Source organism: Mus musculus, chromosome 5 (genome assembly GCF_000001635.26).
Source record: "Mus musculus strain C57BL/6J chromosome 5, GRCm38.p6 C57BL/6J".
NCBI classification, from domain to species: domain Eukaryota; kingdom Metazoa; phylum Chordata; class Mammalia; order Rodentia; family Muridae; genus Mus; species Mus musculus.
The window spans coordinates 38,729,041-38,755,165 of record NC_000071.6 but is presented as its reverse complement, the minus strand read 5'-3'; the positions used below and the strand labels follow the sequence as shown (position 1 = coordinate 38,755,165).

The 26,125-nt window shown below is 43.5% G+C and overlaps 1 protein-coding gene across 5 annotated transcripts in view; it reads left to right on the top strand.

Annotated features, from left to right (window-relative positions):
* The window catches only part of Clnk (cytokine-dependent hematopoietic cell linker), a 171,271-nt gene that overhangs the window by 121,693 nt on the left and 23,453 nt on the right, over nucleotides 1-26,125 (top strand). For 4 of the 5 annotated variants that reach the window (XM_011240734.1, XM_006503974.2, XM_011240735.1 and 1 more), the window contains 7 exons: nucleotides 2,374-2,399; nucleotides 3,320-3,339; nucleotides 4,747-4,860; nucleotides 12,797-12,824; nucleotides 15,806-15,824; nucleotides 18,809-18,890; nucleotides 22,125-22,165. In XM_011240734.1, the coding sequence (XP_011239036.1) occupies nucleotides 2,374-2,399; nucleotides 3,320-3,339; nucleotides 4,747-4,860; nucleotides 12,797-12,824; nucleotides 15,806-15,824; nucleotides 18,809-18,890; nucleotides 22,125-22,165 (330 nt within the window). Of the gene's footprint in view, nucleotides 1-2,373; nucleotides 2,400-3,319; nucleotides 3,340-4,746; nucleotides 4,861-12,543; nucleotides 12,679-12,796; nucleotides 12,825-15,805; nucleotides 15,825-18,808; nucleotides 18,891-22,124; nucleotides 22,166-26,125 lie in introns of those variants that run through there. The other variant, XM_006503977.4, reaches the window with a different exon arrangement.

Genomic DNA, 26,125 nt, shown 5'->3' with positions numbered 1-26,125 from the left:
ACATGCCAGCCACCTCCTCACACTAGGAGGGGAAATTCCTCAAGGTAGACCCTGTAGGTCCTCTGGTCTGAGTGACAAGAAACTCTTCCCAGCACTGGAGAGAGCATCTGTGGACTTCATCGGAAAAGTAACCAAAATTCCCCCCCCCCCCGGCCTCCTATTGCACAGTAGAACCTAAGTGTGCACCAAAAGTTGTGCCTCAAAGTTTTTAAAAATTAGTAATGTTTTAATAAACAACAAAGCAGTATATAAGATAAAACAAAAATGATCACATTGAAGTTGGACAAAACAAACCAACAGAAGGAAAAGAGCTTCAAGAGAACACACAAGAAACAGAGACCCATCCGTTCACACACTCGGGAGCCCCCATGAAAATACTAAACTGAAAGCTATGATATATACTCAGAGGACCCGGTGCAGCCCATGGAGGCTCTGTGCCTGCTGCTGCTTATTAAACAAGGCCCCCCTGCTGGAAAATAAAGAACCTTGCAGGATTTTAGCTGAATTGTCTCAAGAGCTGATAGCCATGCGATGAGTTCCTTCACCTGTGTGATTCAGTGTGCTTACCCTTAAGGTCACCCAGACCATTTGCCTTGTGGGATGTTGATGGATAAACCAGCAGTGTGGAGCAGCCCCTAGCACTGGGTACTTGCGGGCATACCTGCTTGCTGTAGCTGACAGGGTGTAGGGGTGCCCAGGCCTTTGGTTTTTCTATGCAACACACGGCAAAGAAATTTCATTGTTTTGAACTGCACAGGAAATCCATGTCCAACCTGAGGCTCGTGGCTTGTGAGTGCAGACGTACATTTATGTCGCATGACACTGCAACATAGCAAGCTACCCTGTACCACAAGCAGCCCGAGGCCACGCGCTGGACACCTGTGGTTTGTTGCTGTTGTTCATAGAATTACTACTAAAATTTTACGAGAGTGGCAAGAATACTAAACAATGCCTGAGAAAGCCCAGAATTCTAATAGAGACACAGAATAGACACACGTGGCATCAGGAAGGTCTACCATGCTTACTATGAAAGCTTCCTAGAATGAGGAAGGATGCTTTAAGTATGAGCTCCCCATCTAAAGTGACATCACAAGGTGCAGGGCAGTGCCTGCTGTTGGCAAGAACTCATGCTGGCATAGTCATCTGGGCATAGTGTTTCAGTATACAGTATAGTATTTCCTCTAAAACGTAAAATCAGATCCTGCAACCCAAGAATACAACCTGTCGTATCCATCCAAGGCATTGTTAGGATCTTGAAGAGCCATGTCCACTCCATCTCCCTACAGCATTATCCATAAAGCAAACCATGGAAGCAATCTGTCTGTCCTGCCTGGGTAAAAAGACAGTATACATCTATACAATGGAGTTTTACTCAGTCCCACAAGGGAGGGAAGCCTACCATTTGTGACTACATATATGGGTCTGGAGACAATACACTGGGTGAGACAAAGACACAGACAGATGCAATGCTGCACGCAGTCACATAGATAAACGTGAAACTGCATAGCTCATAGTAGCAGGAAGTGCAAGGTGGTTTCCAAGAGTAAGGATGAGGGATAGTGAGAGGGTGATGTTCGTGGGTCCTTAAGAGTCACACCACTCACAGTGATCTGCTTCTGTTTCTCTAGCTTGTGGAATGTTTAATTTCCCCGCATCTTAAATGCTTCATTCTGATAGGGTGGGTGGGAATGCAATAGATCCCTACACTAAAGGGTTCAGCATCATGCCTGGCAACTGATCAGATCCCAATAAGTATCATTAAGAGTGCCGTCAATCTTACTGAATATAGGAGTGGTTTCTATAGAAGCATATGTAAGCATTGAAAGGAAAAGAATTGGCTCACAACCCCCAAGACCAAGTTCTCAGCACTTAGGACATTTATTTGGCCCAAAGGGACAGAGGCCAGGGAATAAGAGACAAAGACAGAAAAAAAGAGGATAAGAAAGAAGCAGAAGGAAACAAGCAAGAGGGAGGAGGGGTATTTGTCACTGGGAGACAGAGGACAGAGAGGAGGCAAATGTGGCACATAGAAAAATAACAGTTTATAAAGGTAAAATGGCAAACACTGTTATGATGTGTTTAATTTTAATTGGGCATGTTAACTGGGTGAGCCAGAGGGGGCTCTGATAGCTAGACCTTGGTAGTCCGCCTCAGGAGGAGGAAGTGAACAGGGAAGGGAAAGCACCCTGGTGGCTAGCTTTAGGAATGTAATCTAATGGGTTTTAGCAAGACAAAGGGAAAGGAGAGAAGGGCAAGACCTGCCAGAGACCAGCTCTCCACCGCGCTTGAGCTGTCCAGAGTCCTTTCCAGAGTATTTGATGACATTTTCCAGTTTTCCACCGGGCTCATGGTCTTCTCTGTCTTATGTTTTAGGATTCAAATACACAAAAATAAACAAGGTAAGTGAAAAATATTAAAATGTACTTGTTACTCTTCAAAGGCGCAGACATACAGACACAGCAAGATGCAGCTTAAATGTCACTGGGAAACCGTGTTCTGGGATTTCAATCATTTTTTCCTTTTCATTGGTAAATCAAAACATTCTGGGGTTGGGGATTTAGCTCAGTGGTAGAGTGCTTGCCTGGCAAGCATAAGTCCTCGCTCCTTCGTCCTCCGTCCTCTGGTCCTAAACAAAAGAATAAGAGGAGGAGGGGAGGAGGAGAAGAAGAAGAAGGAAGAGGAGGAGGAAGAGGAGGAGGAGGGAGAAGAGAAAAGAGAGAAGGGAGAAGGGAGGGGGGAGAGGGGGAAGAAGGAAGTGGGAAGTGGGAAGAAGGAAGGGGGAAGAAGGAAAGGGGAAGAAGGAAGTGGGAAGAAGGAAGGGGGAAGAAAGAAAAGGAGAAAGAAGGGGGAAGAAAGATAAGAAGGGGGAAGAAGAAGGGGGAAGAAAGAAGGGAGAATTTGGGGGAAGAAAGAAGGGAGAAGAAGAAGAAGAAGAAGAAGAAGAAGAAGAAGAAGAAGAAGAAGAAGAAGAAGAAGAGGAGGAGGAGGAGGAGGAGGAGGAGGAGGAGGAGGAGGAGGAGGAGGAGGAGGAGGAGGAGAGGGGAGGGGAAGGGAGGGGAGGGGAGGGGGAGGGGAGGGGAGGGAAGGGGAGGGGAGGGGAGAAGAGAGGAGGAGGAGGGAGGGCAGAGGAGGGGAGGGGAGGGGAGGGGAGAACAGAGGAGGGGAGGGGAGGGGAGGGGAGGGGAGGGGAGGGGAGGGGAGGGGAGGGGAGGGGAGGGGAGGGGAGGGGAGGGGAGGGGAGGGGGAGGAGGAAAATTTTAATCAGTGGTCCTGCCCAAAAAATAGTGAATTTAACTCCTGGTTCTGTTTCCTTTCACAGACTCCTTTGCCACCTCCTCGGTAAGACATTAAAAATCACATTTGTGGGACTGGAGCAATGGTTCAGAGATTAAGAGCACTAGCTACTCTTTCAGAGGAACCAGGTTTGATCCCCAGCACCCACATGGTAGCTCAGTCCCAGGGGCTCTGAGGCCTCCACAGACACAGCACACACGTGACACACTGACAACACACAACCAAAGCACTCATACATATGAAATCGATTTTTATGAATTTAATCATTTTGTTTTGCTGTTAATTTAAATGATTTGTACCAGCTCCTGAAACAGAGAAGCACAGGCATTTGGCCTTGGAAGCTCTGTGAACAAGATCCAGCAAGCCTCCATCCATTCACATCGTCAGACAGTCCTTCCGTGGTCAGCAAAACTCCCTCCATTCATCTTCCTTTCTTAGTACACACATTTGGCGCAAATAACTTCCATTTTTTACATTTGCTTATTTATGGTGGGTAGTGTGCACCTACCACAGTGTGCTTGGGAGGCCAGAGGATAACGTACGGGAGTTGATCCTCTATTTCTACTAGTTGGAGCCTCGGGATAAAACTCAGGTCTTCAGCCTTGACAGCAAGTACCTTTCCCTGCTGAGCCATTTCACCAGCCCAAGACCAAGCTGGCCAAACATGCATCAGGCATATAGTGTTATACAATGTTAGTAAATGCCTAACAGTAACCTAGAACCTTCTGATTACCATGAAGGTACCCATTTCTGTAGAAGTGTCTCTACACTGACTGCTCTTTCTTCCCAGACTCTTCCTCCCTAAATACCAACATGATATGCTCTTCTTTTTTTTCCAAAACCCAGACAGAGCATCTTGCAGGTACACCTAGCTGCCCAGCCTCATGAGATCAGGACAGACAAAGCATCACTTCAGTCCCCACTCTTCCCTTGCATGGGGGTGGAGAGAATCTTGAGCCAAGGACTGTCTTTTTTATTTCCTTTCAAAACATCAGCATCCACCAAACTGCATGAGGAACTTTGTGAATAAGTACATGGATGGCTGGAGAACATGGATGGATAAGGCTTATCTTGACTTGCAAACATCTGCATGATTCCTAGGGGAGTTTTTGAAATGCAGATCATCCAGTGTGGAATAAGCAGGAGAACAGAATCCTCTTTCCCCGGGCTTCCTAAGGTCTAAATGGATGGCATGTTGAAAAGCATATGGCACACTACAGGGTCGCACACACTACAAAGAAAACCAAGCATCAGAGCACACTACTCTGGAAGAGTGAGGATGCTAAGGTTTAAAGATGCCCAAAATGGTCTAGGCTGCAGAAAGCATCCTCCACACCTGAGCTTCAAACCCACAGCAAGGGAGGGGAGAGGGAAGGTCAGAGTGAACTCACTGTCTGAGAAAGGCATGGCTGCAGACCAACTCAATCCTTATCCATGTGACTCTTCCCACAGGCCTGCTATCACTCTCCCCAAGAAGTACCAACCCTTACCCCCAGCACCACCAGAGGAGAGCAGTGCATACTTCGCTCCAAAGCCCACCTTTCCAGAAGTCCAGAGGGGGCCCAGGTGAGACAGATTCGGCGGTAAGACTTTGTCTTACGAGATATATAGTGTTGCTTTATAATAATAAAAAGTTTACTTATCTAAGACTAAGTTTATGCTATTATAGCTGACCTGCCTTCTGTGTTCCTCTGAAGCCAGAGTCTGCAGTCTCTGGCACTTAGCGCCTCATCCTGAAACAGCAGGAGATTAAGGATTAATTGCTAGAACCCTTTCCCTGATGTCCAGATGCCTCTTGCTTGTGGGGCTAGGAGACAGTTTGGAGCAATAAACTTCTACTGAATAAGGAGGAGAAAATAACACTCACAGAAGGAAAAACTTTTACATAAGCAAATATGCATAATCTCACATAAATTCATATATAGATTCACACATGCTCACTTATATATTTCCATTCAACCCAGTCAGGTCCAGCTTGCATGCATTCTCACAATTACATACTTACACACACACACATGTATACATACTCACAATTACATACTTACACACACATCCATACTTACATATGCATATGAAGCAAAAGACCAAGCACCAGTGCAGAAAGAACTCACTCATTCTGGATGAAAAATGAGTTCCAATCTTTATTGCATAGAGAAAGAAAAAGCTTCTACCCTTTTATGAATTAAACCCATATTTGTAAGAAAAAAGCTTTGTTCCTTTTAATAAGACTAAGCCTGCCTTGTTATTAAGAAAGGGCCTGTTCTTTGTAAGGAGAAGCCTGCTTGCTCCTTCTGCTCTCTGCAGCTTCTTCTTACAAAGTGCATGGTATCTTCAGCAACAGGAACTTCCCTTCCACCTCTGGGGGCAACCAAGGGCAATAGCAACAGCCTAAAATATTGTGGGAGCCTCTCGAACAACCCTGACCAACAACTCAAAAGAGTCTCTCATGCCTGATGTTGGGTTTTGATTAGATGGCCTTTGTCTCTTGGAGGGAGCATTGTCAGCCCAGGTGGGAAATTTTCATTTAAACTATATACAAATATCTATGTGCATTATAGATATTGTAGGTAGATAGTTAATAGTATGAATCCTATGACTTTTTCAGATATCCTTACTGTTATTTTGCCTTTCCCCCTCCTCCTTGCTCTGGTTTCCAATGTCTGAGATAATGCCCTTGATTTCTGGAGTCCCTCTACAGCCAGATCCTCTCAGTCTCTGTGCTGCGGGAGTATTAGTCACAGAACTTTGATACATTTTCAACAAATTGAATTACTTCATCAAGAGTTTTCTGGGGCCTAAAGACATGGGTTAGCAGTTAAGAGCTTTTGCCTAAAAGCTTATATAATGTTCTTGTAGAGGATCCAAATTCATTTCCCAGCACTACATGGTGGCTCACAACCAGTTCCAGAGGACTTGATGACATCTTCTGGCCTCTGGGAGCTCATACACTCATGTGGCACATATAAACTCATACAGTCAAAATGTTCATACATACAGCAAAACTTAATCATCTTTTTAAAAAGTAATTTTCTGAATAGACAGTTCTATGTTCCCAGTCCTGATAATGTAATTTTATTGGGTTCCATGTGGATGCCTTGTATTTTGGGCTCTCAGGGAATATGGTTTATATTTACTTCATCATTTTTAGACATGATGAGAATTAGACAAGATCTTTCCATCACAAACAGCTCCAAAGAGAATTTCATGTGATCTCCCTGAGTCCTCTCAGCAGAGCTAAAAAGGATGACTTCCCAGTGACTGAGAAGAGCAGGTGCCCAGGCCAGCAGATGGCACAAAGTTTCAGTAAATGTTACATCCATAAATCATTAGAATTCAGAAAGAAAATCAGGTGGGCATCTTGATGAATGCACATAGGCAAAGCCCAGGAGGAGACTGGGGACATAGCCATGAACAGGGGGGCTTTACTATAGGAAAAGAGCAGTGCCCTCCAATTCGCTTCCATCAGAGCTCCCATGAGGAGCACCTTTACCATTGAAGCAGGTCACACATAAACAGCCATGTGAGGCACCGCTGTGTAAGCAGAGTCCAGGAGCTCTGAGCATAAGCAGGAACTACGCAGAAGGCTGTGCCTTTCTGTCAGCCGCTTCTCTGTAAGGCACTGAGGAAGGGGTGCCTGAAAGCAGAGGCTGTGAGATCTGGCTCCCAGGGCACCAACTGCAGACAATGCCGCTGTGGCCTCCACCACTGCCTTTGCTCTCCCTGGATAGTAGATGTGGTTCCTTGTGGAATCTTTTCGGCCCCATTTATCTCTACCAGCTCTGCCACTCTCTCTTACAGCGAAGTCTTGACTTCACAAAACAATGCTGAGGGGCAGCATTTCAGTGAAGGACGATGTTCTTTAGGTCTTCTGTGGACAACCAAACACTAATGGAGAATTTGGCACGGTGGGCAATGCTAGCTGGGTATTTTCAACAATTAACGCTATAAAACTGACAATATGCACACATGTTTTTCCTCAACTTATTTTTTTCCACTTAAAATTATTTTTCTCAGAAGAGAGACTTACATCCCGACCATAAACAACTCCAACACAAGCTGTTTCAAATCACACTTTGAATCTGGATAAAATCCTTTCTGTTACAAAGGAAGATAAGCGCATATTGAATGGGCATTTGGAACTTTCTAATCAGCATAGACAGACCATCCCCTGGACATACCCTGAAAGAAAACATAGAAGGGAATAACAGTATGGCTGTGGACCCTTTGCTATTTTCATCCAAATGTCCACACACCCAACTGCATCATCCCAAGCAGTCACATTTTCTGTGTTCTACTGTACCCAGTCCCTGGATGAAGTGTTTATGTGTGTGCTCCTAGGATTGAGCCAAGGACCTTGCACATATCAAATAACCAACCATATGTCTCAAGCCCCTTTGTGCAGGCTTCTGTGTGTAGTCACTCAGATACACTATGTGAAAGACAGTATTATTGCACCCCATATACCAAGGGCATAGAAATACAGAGCTCCTTGTACCATGGTGTGTCGTTCAAGTTTCACTGAACTAAGTGGGCTGGGGGGTTGGGGTCAAGCCAAAGCATAATTTAAGTGAAGCATCTCATATTTAGGACATGGAACACCCTGGTGACTGACTAGCGCTCTTCCTTCTCTACCAGCCACACTGGAATCACATCTGTTCAAACAATCCAGCTCACCTTAAAGTACACTATGATGATTCGGGAAGTGAAGGAAATCTTTGTAAATATCAAAAAGTATTACCCTTTAAAGGAAAAAAAAGTGTGGGTTAGAGATATACCAATTCACATTTATGAATGGAAACTAAGAATTTGAAAGCATAAATTGTTATTATCACCATCATTATTATGTGGATTTTATTATATGTACAGATTATTAATACACATTGTCATAATATGTATTATTATTATAGGTTTATAAGATATTGCTATTAGGAGAAACTGGGTAGAAAAACACAGCATATCTCTGAATCATGTCAGATCCCACTGGGCATCCTATAGTAATCTCAGAATAGAAACTCCATATGAAGCCAGGTGCAACCATCAGAGTGTGCAGACAGGAAGTGCTGTCTTAGTTGAAACAGATTCATGGAGTTTTCTTTTTTTCAGTAGAACTTTCAACAATCCTCTTTCTTGCTGTCTAAATTTGGGGTTCAGGGAGGAAATTTAGTTTATCAAAGATGGCAGAGGCCATATCTAACACAGAAGGATTCTAATCCAATCCATTTCAAACTACACTAATAACTAAAGAATGCTCAAGAAAGCCCACATCTGTAGAAGATAGCAGTACCTTTAAAGTTAAACTAAGCACCTGTTATATCAAAGAGACAAATGTTCGCACTTTCCCTGTGTATTTGTGGTCACGTTTTAATTACAAGCTCTGCTAGACAGGGCATGGGCAACTAAAGTAACACAAAGATGCCCTCAATGAAGCAACACGAGCCAGTGAGGCTAAAGGACCATCCAGGTACCAGAGTGCCCACCTGCTCTACATGGAAGGAGTCAGAGAGGGCTAGGGTTCCACCTGAAAACTCAATTTATTAATGTGGAAGATCCCAAAGCTGACCTATCCTGGAGTCCATTAGATTTGTGAGGTACATCAGTGACTTTATACATTGGGAGATTTATCTAATTTATACATTGAGAGATTTATCTAACAGGAGGACAGCCACCCCACCTGTTCAACACACATAAATGAAATCAAGCGAGTGTACAGAATCTTAGAGAGCAAGATTTGCTTACACACTCAGTATAATCCACTTAAATATTTGAAAGGCCTTTTCAGGTTGAACATATTTGATTTTTGAATACTGCTCATGCTGACGGTGCAGGTTCAAATCTTAGCAAGCCAAACTTCCCCTCACGATTTTTGTTGATTTAGTAAAATCAATATGTAACTGTAGAGAACTTCAGGACACAGTTCACACACTCCACAGGGCTGAATGCCATGAGTGCTATAACTTAAAACTGCAACTTTAGGATCACTTCTAGGATTTTTGGTTGGCTGGTTGGTTTGGTTTGGAGGTTTTTTGTTTTGGTTTTGTTTGGTTTCATTTTGATTTTTCAAGTCAGGGTTTCTCTGTGTAGTCCTAGCTGTCTGAAACTAGCTCTGTAGACTGGCTAGCCTCAAACTTATAGAGATCTGCCTGCCTCTGCCTCCTGAATGCTAGGACTAAAGTCATGGACCACCATACCCAGCCACTTCTATAATTTTTAGGATGTATTTTCCATATTTATTTGAAGAGGGGGGAGAAGGGGAAGGAGAGGGTGTGTGTGTGTGTGTGTGTGTGTGTGTGTGTGTGTGTGTGTGTGTGCGCGTGTGTGTGTGTGAATCACTGGCATTCAGATTCCTGCAGAAGCCAGAAGAGAGTCTAAGATGAGACACCACCCCCTTCCCCAGAACTGGAGTTACAGGCAGCTGTGAGCCAACTAATGCTGTGGATGCTGGGAACCAAATGTGTCCTCTGAAATAGCAACAAGCACTCTTAGCTGCTGGGCCTTCTCTCCAGCCTCAGCTTCTTCATTTAAAAAAAAAAAATCATTGTACAAGGTTACGTGAGTCCATTTGTGGGCAAGGATATAAGGTACTTTGTACACACTACGTCTTAAATTAAGCCACCCCACCAGCATCTTTGACACACCAGAATCTCAAGCACTGAAACTGCTGAAGCTAATCTCAGTTTGGCCACAAGATAATTAAGAGTATGGATATTGTTTCTATTTCATTATCCATACTATCTCTTTAATTTGCCTGTGCCCATCCCACAGGAACTTGGGAGAAGCACTAAGACTGAGGAAGCTCGGCTCCCAATGGAGGAGCTAGAGAAAGTACCCAAGGAGCTAAAGGGATCTGCAACCCTATAGGTGGAACAACATTATGAACTAACCAGTACCCCGGAGCTCTTGACTCTAGCTGCATATGTATCAAAAGATGGCCTAGTCGGCCATCACTGGAAAGAGAGGCCCATTGGACACGCAAACTGTATGTGCCCCAGTACAGGGGAACGCCAGAGCCAAAAAAATGGGAATGGGTGGGTAGGGAAGTGGGGGGGAGGGGTATGGGGGACTTTTGGGATAGCATTGGAAATGTAATTGAGGAAAATATGTAATAAAAATATATAAAAAAAAAAGACTGAGGAAGCTCTCTTTCAGACTCAGTCTCCTATAGCCCAGGCTGGCCCTGAACTACTAAGCTTCCTGCTTTTAACTCCTCACTACTCCAGATCACAGGCCTATACCTCCATGTCTGGTTTATTCGGTGCTGTGGAGAGAATGGAAGTCACTGAGGCACTCACCCCACCCACCCACTAAGCGGGATCCCTGGCCCCTGCTTTCACTTGTTGACTATTATAGATAACGAAGCTATGAACTTCTGCATGCAAGTGTTTATGTATGTTTCTAATTCTTTTGGATGTAATTTGAGCATACCATTTCCCAAAGGAGTTGCTTAGACATGAGACCAGCAGCCGAGGTTGGTCAGGCTGCCTGGTCCTGTCCAGTTCCAAAGGTCTAGATGCCCGGCTTCTCACTGGTGAAGCCACCCTAATCTTCCAGCCTGCTCTCCCTTTCACTCACACACTCAGGCAGGTGGACAACACACCCTCAGCCCACTTCCTCCCTGCCTTGCTCACCAGTCTGGCCACATGGGATATTCTTCTTACCCATTGCATGCCACAGATTCGCACTTCTGTCTCATGCTCTTCTTCCAGTAACCCGTCAGGGTGAATGCCCTTGCTGCCATTCTGTGGGTGAGAACAAATCAAATGCAGAGGTTGGAGTCCCAGTCAACATGTGAGGCACATCAGTGACTTTATACATTGAGGGCTTTATCTAACAGGAGGACAGCCACCCCACTTGTCCTACACACATAAAGGAATTCAAGCAAGAGAGCTTAGGGACGCTCAGAGAGCAAGCTTTGCTTACACGCTCAGTTAGCTCCTCTTACATGTTTGAAAGGCCTTTGTAAAATGAATGCATTTGATTTTCGAGTGCCACTCACGCTGATGGTGTAGGTTCAAATCCCAGCAAGTCAAACTTTCCTCAGGCTCAGGGGGTAAAGCACTTGCAGCACAGAGTGAGGATCTGAGTTCAGATCCCAGGCACCCACATACAAAGCCTGTAACCCCAACACTTGGGGAAACAGAGACAAGCAGATTCCCGCTGGCTCACAGGCCAGCCAGCCTAGCAGACCAGTGAGAGACCCTGTCTCAAAAGATAGGGTAAGAGAGTGAAGGAAGAAGACCTCACTGCCAAGCTCTGGCCTCCACATGCACACACGTGTGTGTGTGTGTGTGTGTGTGTGTGTGTGTGTGTGTGTGTGTGTCTGTGTCTGTGTGTCTGTGTGTGTATGTGTGTGTGTGTATGTGTGTGTATGTGTGTATGTATGTGTATATGTATGTGTGTATGTATGTGTGTGTATGTATGTATGTGTGTATGTATGTGTATGTGTGTATGTGTGTATGTGTGTATGTGTGTATGTGTGTATGTATATGTATGTGTGTATGTATGTGTGTGTATGTATGTGTGTATGTATGTGTGTGTATGTATGTGTGTATGTATGTGTGTGTATGTATGTGTATGTATGTGTGTATGTATGTGTGTGTATGTATGTGTGTATGTATGTATGTGTGTATGTGTGTGTATGTGTGTATGTATATGTATGTGTGTATGTATGTGTGTGTATGTGTGTATGTATGTGTGTATGTGTGTATGTATGTGTGTATGTGTGTATGTATGTGTGTATGTATGTATGTGTGTATGTGTGTGTATGTGTGTATGTGTGTATGTATACGCATGTGTGTATGTATGTGTGTGTATGTGTGTATGTATGTGTGTATGTGTGTATGTATGTGTGTATGTGTGTATGTATGTGTGTATGTGTGTATGTGTGTATGTATGTGTATGTGTGTGTGTATGCGTGTGTGCACACACAAATACTGGAGGCTTGTCCACATATTGAATGCATAATGCCTGCTCTGACAGCCATCCACCTAGCAGTCGGGTCCTTCCTATCCAGTTTCATGGCTTTTCTTCTGTCTCATTCTCTCTTTGCTGCCCCCATTCTTTCTCTGAACATCTAGGGATCTTGGTGCCCCTGACGGCTTTGTATTTAAAACTCACAGTGAAAACCTGAGAGCTGGATAAGCAGAGGTCTAAGTGAGCTGATGAAACCTGGCATGGAAGCTCAGGTGCCAGGAAAGATGAGGGGGTGGCTCGAGCCCTCTGAAAGGGAGAAACGAGTCCTCCGGGTAGCTCTGCTAGCAGCTTCCATACTGGCTTAGCACGGCTCCCTTCCCTTGGAAAACTACAAGAAAAATAGCCTGGTTTCGTTTTCTAGAACAGTGATGAATATCACACTGGACTATGGGCTGTTAATTTGGCCATGAAAATGTAATCAAAGGTTTATAAGGTTCACAATGATTTTAACTTGCTCATGATAAATTGCCTTTATTTAACATCTTCTTTTCTTTTCTTTTTCTTTCTTCCTTTTTTTTTCTCTCTTTTACAGGCAGAGGAGTGCAAAAGACTTCAGTAGGGTAAGTAGCTATTTTGTCTAACAAAGAGGGAATTTGGGATATTATCTCTGCGAGAAGCAAGATTCTGATCGTCTTAGACAGCAGGGAGCACAGGAGGTTCAAGGGACTGTCTACTTTCTTTGCAAACTTTTTTTTTGGGGGGGGGGGCTTCTGCTAGAACTTGGCTTCACCCTAACAGTCAGATTCTTATCGTTTACCAAGATCTTTGCCTGCTTTTGTGTAAGCTGCAACTAGAGACCAATTCTCTATGTATGGAAAAAAGCCAGCTGGGAAGAGCAGGGGCCATGCTTGTGGGCTCACTAAGCCCCTACTTGGTTGCATGGGGTAAAAAGGATCTATTTCAGCAGAAATTGCAGGCTACCTGCCTGGACTCAAGCTCGGGTGGAATTCCAATTTTCCAAGTCAGGGCAGACTGGATCCCATGCGGTCTTGACATGGCCCTAAGCAAAGAAAGCCTGGGAAGGAATCCACTGTCAGAACGTCCCAACTGGCAGAACAGGGGGCCATGCCAGGAGATCCCATCGTCCTGATCTGCTCCCTTCAGCTGTGATTCTGCCTGAAAATGAGAGGAGCTGAAAATAAGTTTTTAAAGGTTAAGAAGGAAAAGGGAGGAGTGGGGTGGAACAAAGGAGAAAAGCACTTCTACCTCACTCAAATATATTTGCTAACAGAAAAAAAAAAAGTTAACAGTAGAACTAGAGAGATTTCACTGTGGCTTTCTAATTGTATTTGATTTGGAATTCGAAGACCTTAAGCAAAACAATCAGCTGGGCCCCAACAAAATAGAGCAAAGGTTTTCTCTCCCTGAAGCAGGCTACTTTATTTATAGGTCTCCTTCCCTTCACCTTTGACAAGCCTGAGAGCTCCTGCTGTATCTGACTGAGCACTTTGAACTTTGAATACTCAGTGGGAAGACGTTCAAACCCCTCATTTAGAAGAGATTCATTACCCTTTATACCTGGCCTGCGGATTAGCTTTGATTTGCTATCCATAATACACATACCCTCCATTCCAGAATCCTGGGGATGCTGAGGTCTTTAAAATGAAAAGGCCTTCAGTTGGTTAGCATCAAACAAGACACAGGATGCCTCTCTAAGCAAACTGCTGCTAAAGATTTCTTGTCTCCAGAGCCAACAGGAATCAAGAGAGCTGGGCTCAAGGTCAACTTATTCCCAGATAACTCTGGGAAACTGGTCAGAGAGCCCCACCTCTTTGTAACTTATCTATAAAACAATGATTCCTAATATTTCTAGATTTTACAGCCCTTTGAAATTTTGATGAAAGGTATAATAAATCTTCCTTATGCCCACAAAAAGTATGATTTTATTTATTATCAGAACATTTTTTATTTCAAAAGGTTCCTAAGCCATATCATGAATTTTCTGTCCCCCAAGTTCATGAATTCTTTGTCTATCTGATTCCTGGAGGCTCCGTAGCAGAGACGATGTCTGCAATGGACTTTGGAAATTATTTGCAGTGAGGCGCTGAACTGCTTCTTTGGAGTTCGTAGGTAGAGCCAGTTCATGGTGGTACCCACAAGCAATCCCATCACATTGGAAGCCACGGAGGCCACGGCAGAAGGATCACCTGATTAAGCTGAGACCTCAAATACATACTGGGACCCTGTCTCAAAGAAGAAAGTGTGTGTGTGTGTGTGTGTGTGTGTGTGTAGTGAGGTCAGAGTGCAAGCCCAATAAACATGTAGATTCTTCATCACATTCAGGAAGTCTATCATTTTTAATCAAAGAAAGAGAAAGGAAATGTTTAGAAAGAGCAATTCCTGCATTTAAGAAAAATAACATTATCTGTTCATTTTTTAAAATGAAAATTTCAAGAAGGGAAAGATGCCTCACAACGTCATAGTCAAACATGACTACACACACAAACACACAAACTTTACAGTCTTTCTTCAAACTCACACACATATGGACACTTAAAACAAACCCCCATGCCACCTGTGGATAGTGTACTCTTACTCCATTCTTAGTGTGGAGTTTTTTCTATGCCTGCATAATACCTCCGTAACCAAGTATAAGTCCAAAATGAACAATTCCTGTGTGGTGGAGGGTACATGCATGTATGTGATGCATGCTTTAGTGCATGCATTAGTGCTTGTGTTAGTATATGTGTTTGTGTGTGTGTGTGTGTGTGTGTGTGTGTGTGTGTGTGCATGTGTGCACATGGGTGCCTGTGTGCAATGCATGCATGCATGTGCATGCGTATGAGTGTGTAGTATGTGTGAGCATGTAGGTATGTATGTGGGTGTGCAGGCCCATGTGTGTACATGTGAAGGCCTGAGGAAGAAGTCAGGCTGCAGCTTCTGCTGCTGTCTGTCTTTAGTACCTTAAGATCCCTCACAAACTGAAGTTTGGCAAAGCCCAGCTTGCCAGAGGCTCTCAGGATCCACCCAGCTTGGCTGTCTCCTCCCACATGGCTGCAGCCACAGGCACATGCAGTCATGCCTCACTTTTACAAGAGTCATGGAGATCAGAACTCAGGTCCTCACAGTTGCACAGCAAATGCTCTCAGCGACTGAGTTATCTCCCAAGGGAGCACTTCTTACTTATCTGGGCCTGCAGACTATTTCCAGTGCTCCAGTGCTGTAAATAACAATGTCATGAGCATCCTTGCAGCTTGGCCAGATTTGGTTTCTCAGAAAACGTGTTTCCCCAAGGCAGTTGATCAAATAAGGATATTTTAACGACTTTTGATAACTGTGAGTGAGTAGTTCTCTAGTAGTCAAATCACCCTTTAACACCATTGGCCAGCTGTACATTTGTTACATCATACACAGAAGATAATACCTTGGGTTTCATGTAGTCTTTTAGGAAAACTATTTGCAATCTCCTTAAAAGTCTGTACTAAATACTTTTCCCCAAACTCCACTAATAAGACTCCCAGTATTCATGGTGTTGGTTAAATTTTCTGTTACCCGCATCCATTCACCATTATCTTTTCTATCTTTTTCTAATCCAATACAGGTCCTTGGAGCAGAAGAAGGTAAGTGTTTACATTGTTGTGTTGTTTTGTTTTGTTTTGTTTTGTTTTCACCCCACTGCCATCTCACTAGGTTCTGGGTCTAGCTCTATAGAGTTAGCATTGTATGGAAAGGGAGGGTTTAAAGCCTGGGATCTGTGTGTGTGATGTCATTCAGATGGATGTAAGACTTTGCAGGCTATCCCAACATCCTCTATTGTAAGGGCAATGATTAAAATCAGGAGTAGGACAACCGTCTTTACCTACATGCATTAACCAAAAGAAGCCACAGTAACCTCAGGCCACTTGGGAGATGCATTGCTCTCCCACAGTTCTTGAGAAGACCTTGATGTCTTTCTGAGGCCAATGTTACCCATGCACATGCCCTCACACACACGTGTACACACTGTTAGTGTTATTAACATACACACACACACACACACACACACACACACACACCTTGATAAATAGCAGCACCCTGAGAAGATAGCATCCCTTCATGCCCACCTTGGAAATCCTGTTCTCCATTAGTTTAAAATGATTAATTGTCACTCAAAAAGGCCAGCCCCATATCCCAGAGAATTAGCAAAGCACATTAGTCAATGACAGAGAAATGGATTGGGACTCTGAAACCTTTTCCAACTCACCAAGTGCCATAGGTTTTCTAAGGCTGTGATAAAACACCATGACCATAAACAACTTAAGGATGAAAGGGTTTGTTTCAGCTTAAAACTCTCAGGTCATATCATACTCTAGTCCTGAGAGAAGTCAGAGCAGGAACTCAAACAAAGCAGGAACCTGGAGGCAGAAGTTGATGCAAAGGCCATGGAGGCAGGGTTGGGGGAGGCTCCTTACTGGTTTGCTCCTAACGGTTTGCTCAGCCTGCTTTCTTATAGCACTGGGGACCACCAGTCCAGAAGTGGCACTTCTCACAGTGACCTGGGTCCTCCTACATCAATCATTAATCAAGAAAATTCCTGAAAGGTCAATCTTGTGAGGGGCACTTTCTCAACTGAGATTCCCTCTGGCTTGTGTGTAGTTGAAATAAAATTACGTGGGTCTGATTATATTTCCAATGTGGGTCTCTAGCTGGCTCTGCCCTGTACTTTGAAGAAGGTATAACACTTGGAAGCAGAGCCTACTTCCGTCTGTGAATTCCAAGGGCCATGATAGAGAACTGGGGATTTGTTAGCAATTGTAAAACCAAATGAAATCTATGATGAATCTTAGTGTACTAAAATATCCAGGTATCCTTGCATCATGCTTTGATGTTAGTAATGTAAGGATGTGGCATCGTGAAGCTCCAGAGGGGTGGATGTTCTAAGTAGCTGTTGATGACAAAAAGTGATTTTATGGGTGTGTGATTAATGGACCTATCACTGACTCAAATGCCATTTCAAGTAATCAGAGTCCCTTCAATCAGTGATATCCAGTCTGTGGTCAACCTTGGGCAGAGTGCAGAGTAACACCCAAATTAAGTCAAGGTGTGCATGCTTCTCTGGTTATACGGCCCACTGTCACAACTGGGAAAGTGCTTTATGAGTCACACATCAGAGTATATTCAATGTCTTTCGTAAGGATCGATGGCTGCTTAAAATCCATCCATGATGAAAAGCAAGACCAGTAATGGCATGCTAAGAAACTCCAATGCAGAAGCCTGGCTGCATCTGGTGATTTTTCTTGCTCTGTTGCTATGATTAAACATTCTGGCCAAAAGCAACGTCTGTGTTTGGGGGGGGGGGGGGATGTTGAGCTCACACTTTGAAATCACAGGGCAGGAAAGAAAGGCAGGAACCTAGAAGCAAGAACCATGGTAGAATGGCACTTGCTGACCCACATCCTAGGCTTATGCTCAGCTAGCTTTTGTAGATACCCCAGCCCCACCTTCCTGGTGGTGATGCTGAACGCAGTGGGCTGGGCCCACCTGTATCAATTAACAAGTTAACCCTTCCCTCTCAAAGACATATGGGCTAATCTGATCTAGGCAATTCCTCAACTGAGGCTCTTCCTTCAGATGACTGAAGGATGTATGACATTGACAGTTAAACTTTCCTAGGACAATGATCAAGGAGGAAGCATTGAGAAAACAGATTCCCAGTTGTAACCAACTGGTACCTGTTGGTCTACATCAGAACCATGGAAACTCCCTTGCCCTACCACAGGATGGGAATGAGAACACAAGTGGTTTGTGCAGGTAGTGGGCATCCCTAGACTCACTCTCACAGTGGTCCTTTGGTTTTAACACTCTCATCAGAATGTCACTCACCAGTCACCTTTCAGAAGGCTCTCCTCAGCCACACAAGATTAATCGTACATCCTTAAGCATAATTTATTTTCCTTATGTCACTCATTTTGTCCAAAATGGTCTTCCTGTTCTGCTTGCTTATAGTTCTGCTTGCTTATAGTTCTGCTTGCTTATAGTTCTGCTTGCTTATAGTTCTGCTTGCTTATAGTTCTGCTTGCTTATAGTTCTGCTTGCTTATAGTTCTGCTTGCTTATAGTTCTGCTTGCTTATAGTTCTGCTTGCTTATAGTTCTGCTTGCTTATAGTTCTGCTTGCTTATAGTTCTGCTTGCTTATAGTTCTGCTTGCTTATAGTCCCCTTGTGCTTAAGAACCACATCTGGCTTCCCCACTGTAACTCCCGATTCTAGGGAAGAACCCATTCTATACGTGTTCATTGAATTGTGTCAATGAACCAACAAAAAAAGGGGTGGGTGGATGAGCTCATAATAAAACCAAAGTCCTTCAAAACTAATCCACCTATAATAATCCCTAAAATGCCTTCTGGTGGTGTATTCTGTATTTCTGGGAAAATCCAGTAATGTGTGCTTTACATTATAAACAATCCATGCAAATTTTACAACCTCCACAAGGTACTACTACTGATTTCTAAAAAGCACCAGGATAAGTAATAAAATAATTTAAATTATAGCTATCCCAGTGAACTCCCAAAAGCTCCCAACTGTATTCACTGTGCCATCTGACCCAAACATGTCATGCTTTCCAGAATCTCACCACCAGACAAAGCCAGAATCTTCTTGCCCATCATCAAACCAAAACACACAGAAGAGTCCACCTGCCATTGCCAGGTAAGAAGTCAGGAACACCCATTAGGTCTCAGATCAGCAGACATGTGTCTTCTTAGATCTTAGACAGTGACAACAAGACTTCTAAGAAACAGGAAATTTTTGACCTTCTGTTCTGGAAAACATGGACACCTCCATCTGCCTTAGGACCTACTAATGTCTTTCTGCTATTTATAAACGATTGGATGTTACAGGCAAATGAGGGGTGTATAAACTTGAATATTAACTGAGTTGGATAGATACTCATCAACCTTGCAGAAAAAGTGGGTCATCTCTAGCTGTTCTCAGTTCATGTCTGCATCAAAGCCCACAGACACACTTGAACAGGACTTACAGGTGAGCAGCTAGTGACATAATTCTGATGTCAGTTGATTGTGACATCAGCTGAGGAGGAGTCAAAGATGATTTCCTGACCAAGGTCACTCTATATAAATAATTAATGGCTTTCTCCATATCTAGAGCCTACAACATCAGGACTCTGAGTTGGTGTTATGCACTCTGGCTAATGGCTGTGACCTCAGTCCTCAGCCCTCATCTTTACATATTACATCCTCATCAGATGCCCTCCAGCCACCATACTATCCCTCTCAGATATATATTTGTGCATCTAGTCTTCTGTTTACTTTCTCCCATTTTACTTCTCTCTGTGTGTAGAAAACTTATTTCCATAGGTCACATGCAAGGTTAGAGCCAGAGAATCACTTCATCCACTCCTTAGATGGTAACAATGAAGTCTCAAGAGACACAGTCCCTGATTGCTGAAGTTAAGGGCAACTCCAAAGCCCAATCCCGTGCTGCTGTAGCAACTTGATTCTAACAATGCTGCCCAACAGTCATGGCTGTCTTTGGGGCGTGCCCACAGTAGAGATGGAGTCTTGATTTTTAATGAGTGTTTACTGGAGTGTCCACATTAGTGGTAGATGAGAAGGGTTGTTAGGAGGGAGCTATAGGATTCAGACTGAAAGATGTCACCACTGGTGAATGACATGGTTTGGATGGTGTTGGTGTCTAAGCCTTAAAACATAACAAGAGCCTAGCAAACAGCTGTTCTCTGTACAATTACCAGGCTGTGAACTTCGGAACATCCCAACCTCTATTCCCTTTGCCTGCCTCATTTTTTAATTTGTCCTGTTTTGTACCTACAGAAACTTCTCATTCTTTGTCCTGCAGAGATTAGGGCCACTGCTCTGTAGCTCTTAGGGGGCTATTTGTTATATGAATCCCAATCTGACCCAACATTCTTTTTTTACTGAAATTTTCTAATAAGAGGGAAAGTCACATTGAGATGAGAGGATAATGTGCTTCTTCATCTGGCTGGTACCTGTGGTCATTACTTCATGTGGTTTCAGCTTCTTTGTGTGCTTGATTTATTACACAAAGTCTGCTTTTAATTGTTCTCCTAGTTAGCTACCTCTCCTAGGTCTCCTTCTTGGACTTATCTCCCAGAACAGCCCTAAATGCTGCTGCTGGTACTTCCGAGTTCGTTTTATGGCCTTTCTCTGTCACTGAAGTCCTGAAACTCATGGTTCAGTGACATATGGCATCCCCATGTCAATGGTTCCCACATCCCCGTCTCCTGGCCAAGCCCCCTTGCTTGGCTCCAGACCTGGGCATCCAATTATTCAGCCAGCCCTTCCTAAGGGAGAGGTTACAGGCATCACATGATGATTGTGTTGAAATCTGCTCTGATTTCCAATGTCATTCCCAAACTTGAATATACCCATTTCTCCTCCCAGATCTCCCCGTACACTAGTCCCCATCAACTCTTGCCAGGACTACTATTGACACAGAGAGTATCCATCCTACCCCATTTGTGTGGGATGCCCTTTCTGGAATCTTGGGGAATTGCCTGTGGTTTCTCCTCTCTGAGTCTCCCTACAGTGCTGTCCACATTCCCAAAGCATGCTTCCCTGTCCTCCACAGTCTGAGCAGTCCCACCTGTGTGACCTCTCGCCACCACAGGAGCTGACACTTTATACCTTTCCTGGGACATCTGTCAGGCCCATTAGGACAGCCATATGTCCCTGCATGCGCTCCTCCACACTAAAGCATAACTATAGCATTATAGTTCTCCCAAACAGAGGCTCACTTGAAAGTGCTTGACACATTTGTTAGATGAATCATCACTTCTACATCCGTTTTAGTTGTTTAGGGTCTCATGTTTATTCTTATGAACTATGTGCTTGGTACCTAAACTATTCTGTAAAGACACCCCACCTCTTTAAGTATTCCCTACAAATTCTTTAAAATCAAAGAGAAACTTTGTGACTCATTTTTTCCCCCTCAGACATTTAACAGAAACAACACTATAGCTTCTTGTGAGGGGATGTGGGTTCTGGCAGTCAGGAGCTAGGATGTCAAGAATGTAAGCAGTAATGGCCACACCCTCTGGTCCTCAGATAACCTTTCAGTGATAGAACCAGCTGTAAGGTTCTTGGGCTTCTGTGGGGACAACAAAAAGCAGATACAGTTGATTTCACTGGCACTACGAAAAGGTCAAGTGGCTTTTAATTAGCCCAGAGGTTCCCATCAGTAGCACAATCCTTACAATAGAGCACAACTCATGTAATTAGATGAAATTCTATTAGAAGCTGGAGCTTACATTGACGCTGACTGTAACACAAACACAAACTAATTTCTAGAAAATTAGAGTGAGGTACACGGCTCAGACCTGGGCGAGCCATCCTGGCCACACCACTTTTGTAATTAGAAGTGCGTATTGCTGTTTTGATTGCCTTCTGTTATATTTTCATAATCCCCGTTTTGCGTGGAGTTCCTTATGATACCCTGCATTCTTTTCTCATCCAGCTCACATGGATGAGAAAAGCATGGACTTCTATGCTCCTCTTCCTATGTGTAGCTGACTCCCCATCACTAGAAATTCAAGAGAATATGAGCCCCAAGCACACCGATGTTAGTGTTTATGTGTGTAGCTAAGAGGCAAGACCACACTCAGCTTAACAGAGCAAAGAGTTATAACGTGTTCTCATGGAAATAACAAAGGGAAACACTGTGCCCACCAGTCCCTTAATTCCATGGCTAACACTTGCCAGACTTGAGAGAGGTGAGAAAAAGTCAATGTCTTGCTATTTAGAAAACTAACAACTCTTTGAATGAGTTCAGTAAAATGTAAGTACTTTATAAATCTCACCTTAAGATGTTGCCAGTAACTTTGCCCATGAGTAGGATTTTGTCGTCACAGGAATGCTAACATACCAATTCTGACATTCTCTTTAGCTCTTCCTACATGCCAGGAAAGCACAGTATACAAGCCAGAGGTAAGGACACTCACTATAAATAAAGATCGTGATATAAACAGGTAAGCCAGCACTCCATGAGAGTCCTACATGGCGACTGGATGCTTGTGTGTGCGCGCAGTTGTGACTGTCTCATTTTCACTGGCTAATAGTATTGCACTTGTGTGTTAAGTGACATAACTTAGTTTTTTACTTCAATTCATAATAAAATAATCCTCTCATAAGCATTGCTGTTATAAACCAGAGTATTGATTTCTTTACAGAAGTACAGTAGGCTTGGCTCTTCCTAAAAGAGAAATATCTGTGTCTTCAGCTGTGTGTCTCTTTAACTGCCTCAGATGTATTTTGCAAAGTAGATGTAGCAGTTAAACTGATTAAACTTATGCAAACATACTACACCTGATCTTCGCCAGAAGTGAGGTGGCGTCACCGCTAGTCACCAACACCTCCTGAGTACCCTGTGTCCTCTCCATCTTCACCAACAGTTGTGGATGATGTTCTTCAACATATTGGGTGTAATACAGCTTTATCTCAAGAAAGGAAATCTTTAAAATAACTTTTAAATGATCTCAATAACTTAAACAATCTCTCTTACTGATGGTGATATAAAGCTCAGAAGGCTAACATATCTGTGTGCAAAGCTACTGAGCAGAAACTCAGCCCTGTGCCAGCCCAGGGGCTCTGGGCATTATCCATGTGTCATTTGTCTCAGCTACTTCTGTTGTGTGCATATCCCCTCTTGATTACTCTGTGTCCCAGGGAGATGCTGTGTTCCAGTCTCTCTGTTGAGCTAGAAAAGAGTGTTTGAGACTAAGAGCAGCAGATTCCATGGGTGCAGTGGAAAAAATAAAACCTCACATATTAGTATCAGTACAATATACACCCAGACACACTCAGCCGTCTTCTTGACACACCCCTATTTTAATGTCCTCCCTTCTTTCTTCCCTTTTTTCTCTTTCCCAAATGACATCAGTGAATTTCAGAGCTACATGCTTGGTTCCCATCATGCCTCGTTCCAGCTTTGCCCTACACTAAGGCAGCTAAGCCCCAGGTGATAAGTTTACTTTTTCCAATGTATACATTAATAATGGTACTTTCCAGGGGCTGGAGAGATGGCTCAGTGGTTAAGAGCACTGACTGCTCTTCCAAAGGTCCTGAGTTCAAATCCCAGCAACCACATGGTGGCTCACAACCATCTGTAATGAGATCTGATGCCCTCTCCTGGTGTGTCTGAAGACAGCTACAGTGTACTTACATATAATAAATAAATCTTTTTTAAAAATGAAAAAAAATAATAATGGTACTTTCCCCCAAAAGGGATTTTTCTTCTTCCTTCTCCTCTTCTTCCTCCTCCTCCTCCTCCTCTTTCTCCTCACCCTCCTCCTCCTCCTCTTCCTCCTCCTTCTTCTGTTTCTTCAAGACCAGGTCTCATGTAATTCAGATGGTCTTAAACTCACTGTGTAGCCTAAACTGGCCTTGAAATCCTGATCCTGTGTGTACAGTTATGCTATACACCTGGTTTGAGTGGTCAAAGAAAGCTGTGATTTACTCATGGCCTCTTTCCAGCCCTGGAACTCCAATGTCAGCAACAGGAGTGCTGAAGGTCAGATTTAAGCATGCAAAGATGAGAAGAAGGTTTGGGATGTCAATGTGGCGAGGCGAATACCTGGGATGGACAGAGCCAGAAAGGGCTTGACTTGTGAGTTGAATATGTGCTTCAGAGCTAGAAAGAATCATAGCTTAGAGAAGATTGGAGGGCCTTGCTCTTAAAGATTAAAGCATGCATGGATAGAAAGCAAAGCAAGCAGAGTCTGGGACCGCAGTGGAGTCCAGTCCACTGTCCCAGAACATCATTCGTGTGCGCAGACACAGAAGCAGGCAAAACATCAATCCACATAAATGAAATAATATTAAGTCACAGTGCCAGTGCAATGCAGGCTGCTGGGGTGGGGGTCGGGGGAAGACATCACAAGGGAAGCTAGGCTCCTTAAGAAAGCCAAGAGGCTACAGGGGAGATGGCTTGTCTCCACTATTTTCTCTTTCCACCAACAAGCACCAACTAGACACATGGTCAGTACTCAAAACGTGGCCACTCCCAAAAGATACACAGTAGAGAGAGCTCTGTCCTTCCACTGACCCTCCATCGCTTCTCCATCAGCTTACTAAGCAAATATCCGTTCTGCTGAATGAAGTTCATCTCTGATTCTTCAGACGTTGTAGTGACTGGGGCAGAAGACGATGAGCCATTTACACTCACAGATTCTCAGTTTAGTGAGTTCAGTGTCCCGGCTGCTACTCCTGTACCTGCCTTAAGGGTGAACATTCATATACAAGAGTGAGGTTTACATCTCTGTGGCTGCTGATGTCATGATTCTTATCTTACAAATGGAAAAAGAATCTTGGATATGTTTACTTTGTTTCTGGGTAGTTTCCTTACAGATAAACACAATTGGCCCAATGTATTGATAATTTAACTCAAGCTAAACCATAAAAAATCCATGTAAACAGATTATATGTGTGCTATATGTATATACTAGAAGGGAGAGGAGTTTTATTATATGCCAAGATACTTTGATGTTTCAATATGGAAGTGTGGATTTTTTTTTTTTGGTCTGCTTTTAGTTTAATTTAATTTTCTTTTGTTTTGAAAACATGCATATGGCTTTTATCCCTATAAAGTTAATTTTAATTGTATATAAATGTAAGTTAAAGTTTTCTAATAAGTACTGACACAATGCCCAGTTTTTAATATCCTTTTTTAAAAAGACTTATTTATTTATTTATTTATTCAATGTATATGAGTACATGTGGTTGCTGGGAATTTGAATTCAGGACTTCCACTCGCTCCAGTTGCCCCCACTCACTCCGATCCTGCTCTCTCTGGCCTGAAGATTTATTTATTATTATATCTAAGTAGCTGTCTTCAGATAGCACCAGAAGAAGGTATCAGATCTCATTACAGATGGTTGTGAGCCACCATGTGGTTGCTGGGAATTGAACTCGGGACCTTCAGAAGAGCAGTCAGTGCTCTTACCTGCTGAGCCATCTCTCCAGACCAATGCCCGATTTTGAAATGCTGTCCTTTAAGTGGCCCCAAGATGGATGTGCAGCTTTCTCTGCGGTAATATTTGCTGTACTCACAAGTTAGCACCCTTGAGCTGATAGCAAGGGTCAGAGTCCATGCCAGGACATGGAGCTGAATAAAAATTTCACTTTAAAATTCAAAATTTAGTTTTAAATAAAAATTAATTTTTTAATTAAAGCTAGAATTTAATTTAAAATTAGAAGTTGTTGGCAGCGGTAAAGCTTCACCCCCACCCCAAGCCTCCTTTAATCAGACTGTTTTGCCTCTTGGGGGGGTGTCAACCACCCACCCCCAATACTCTTCTCTTAGCCTTTTACCAATCTCTCCATTAGGGCCACCCTCCCTTTTCCAGGCTTTGTTGGCTAATCAACCTCAAATGTCTCCTGTAGGTAGGACTCAGAAGCTTAGCGGCTCTCATTCCGAGGGGGTAGAAACGATGACTCCTCGGGCTGGGGTACAGAGAGCGTGCTTGGAATCAATCACTCGTTCACGCACTCGTCATCTGACACAGATCCAAACCAGTGGCCTTTTGGGGTTGGGGGTGGGGGGCGGGGAGATTGCGTGGCAATTTTGACATTGTTTCATTTAACTAGTTCTGTGAACAGACCATAAATGCATAATTATTGCCAAACGCTCTTTTTAAAAATAGGACTTCTTAAATATTTAAGCAAGGCATACGGGGTTGAGCAATAATGAATCAGTTGCCACAATATCATGAAAAATTCATGATCACTGCGTTCTACTGGGCACCAAGCACGAACTGAGTAATAAGAAATGCTGATAACGGCGGTTTCTCCTCTCAACTCCGTGCTTACTGTTCCAAGCCACAGTGAAAAGACAGTCACTGCTATTTAAATAACACACCCCCACCCCACATTCTGTTCCAGAATAACTTA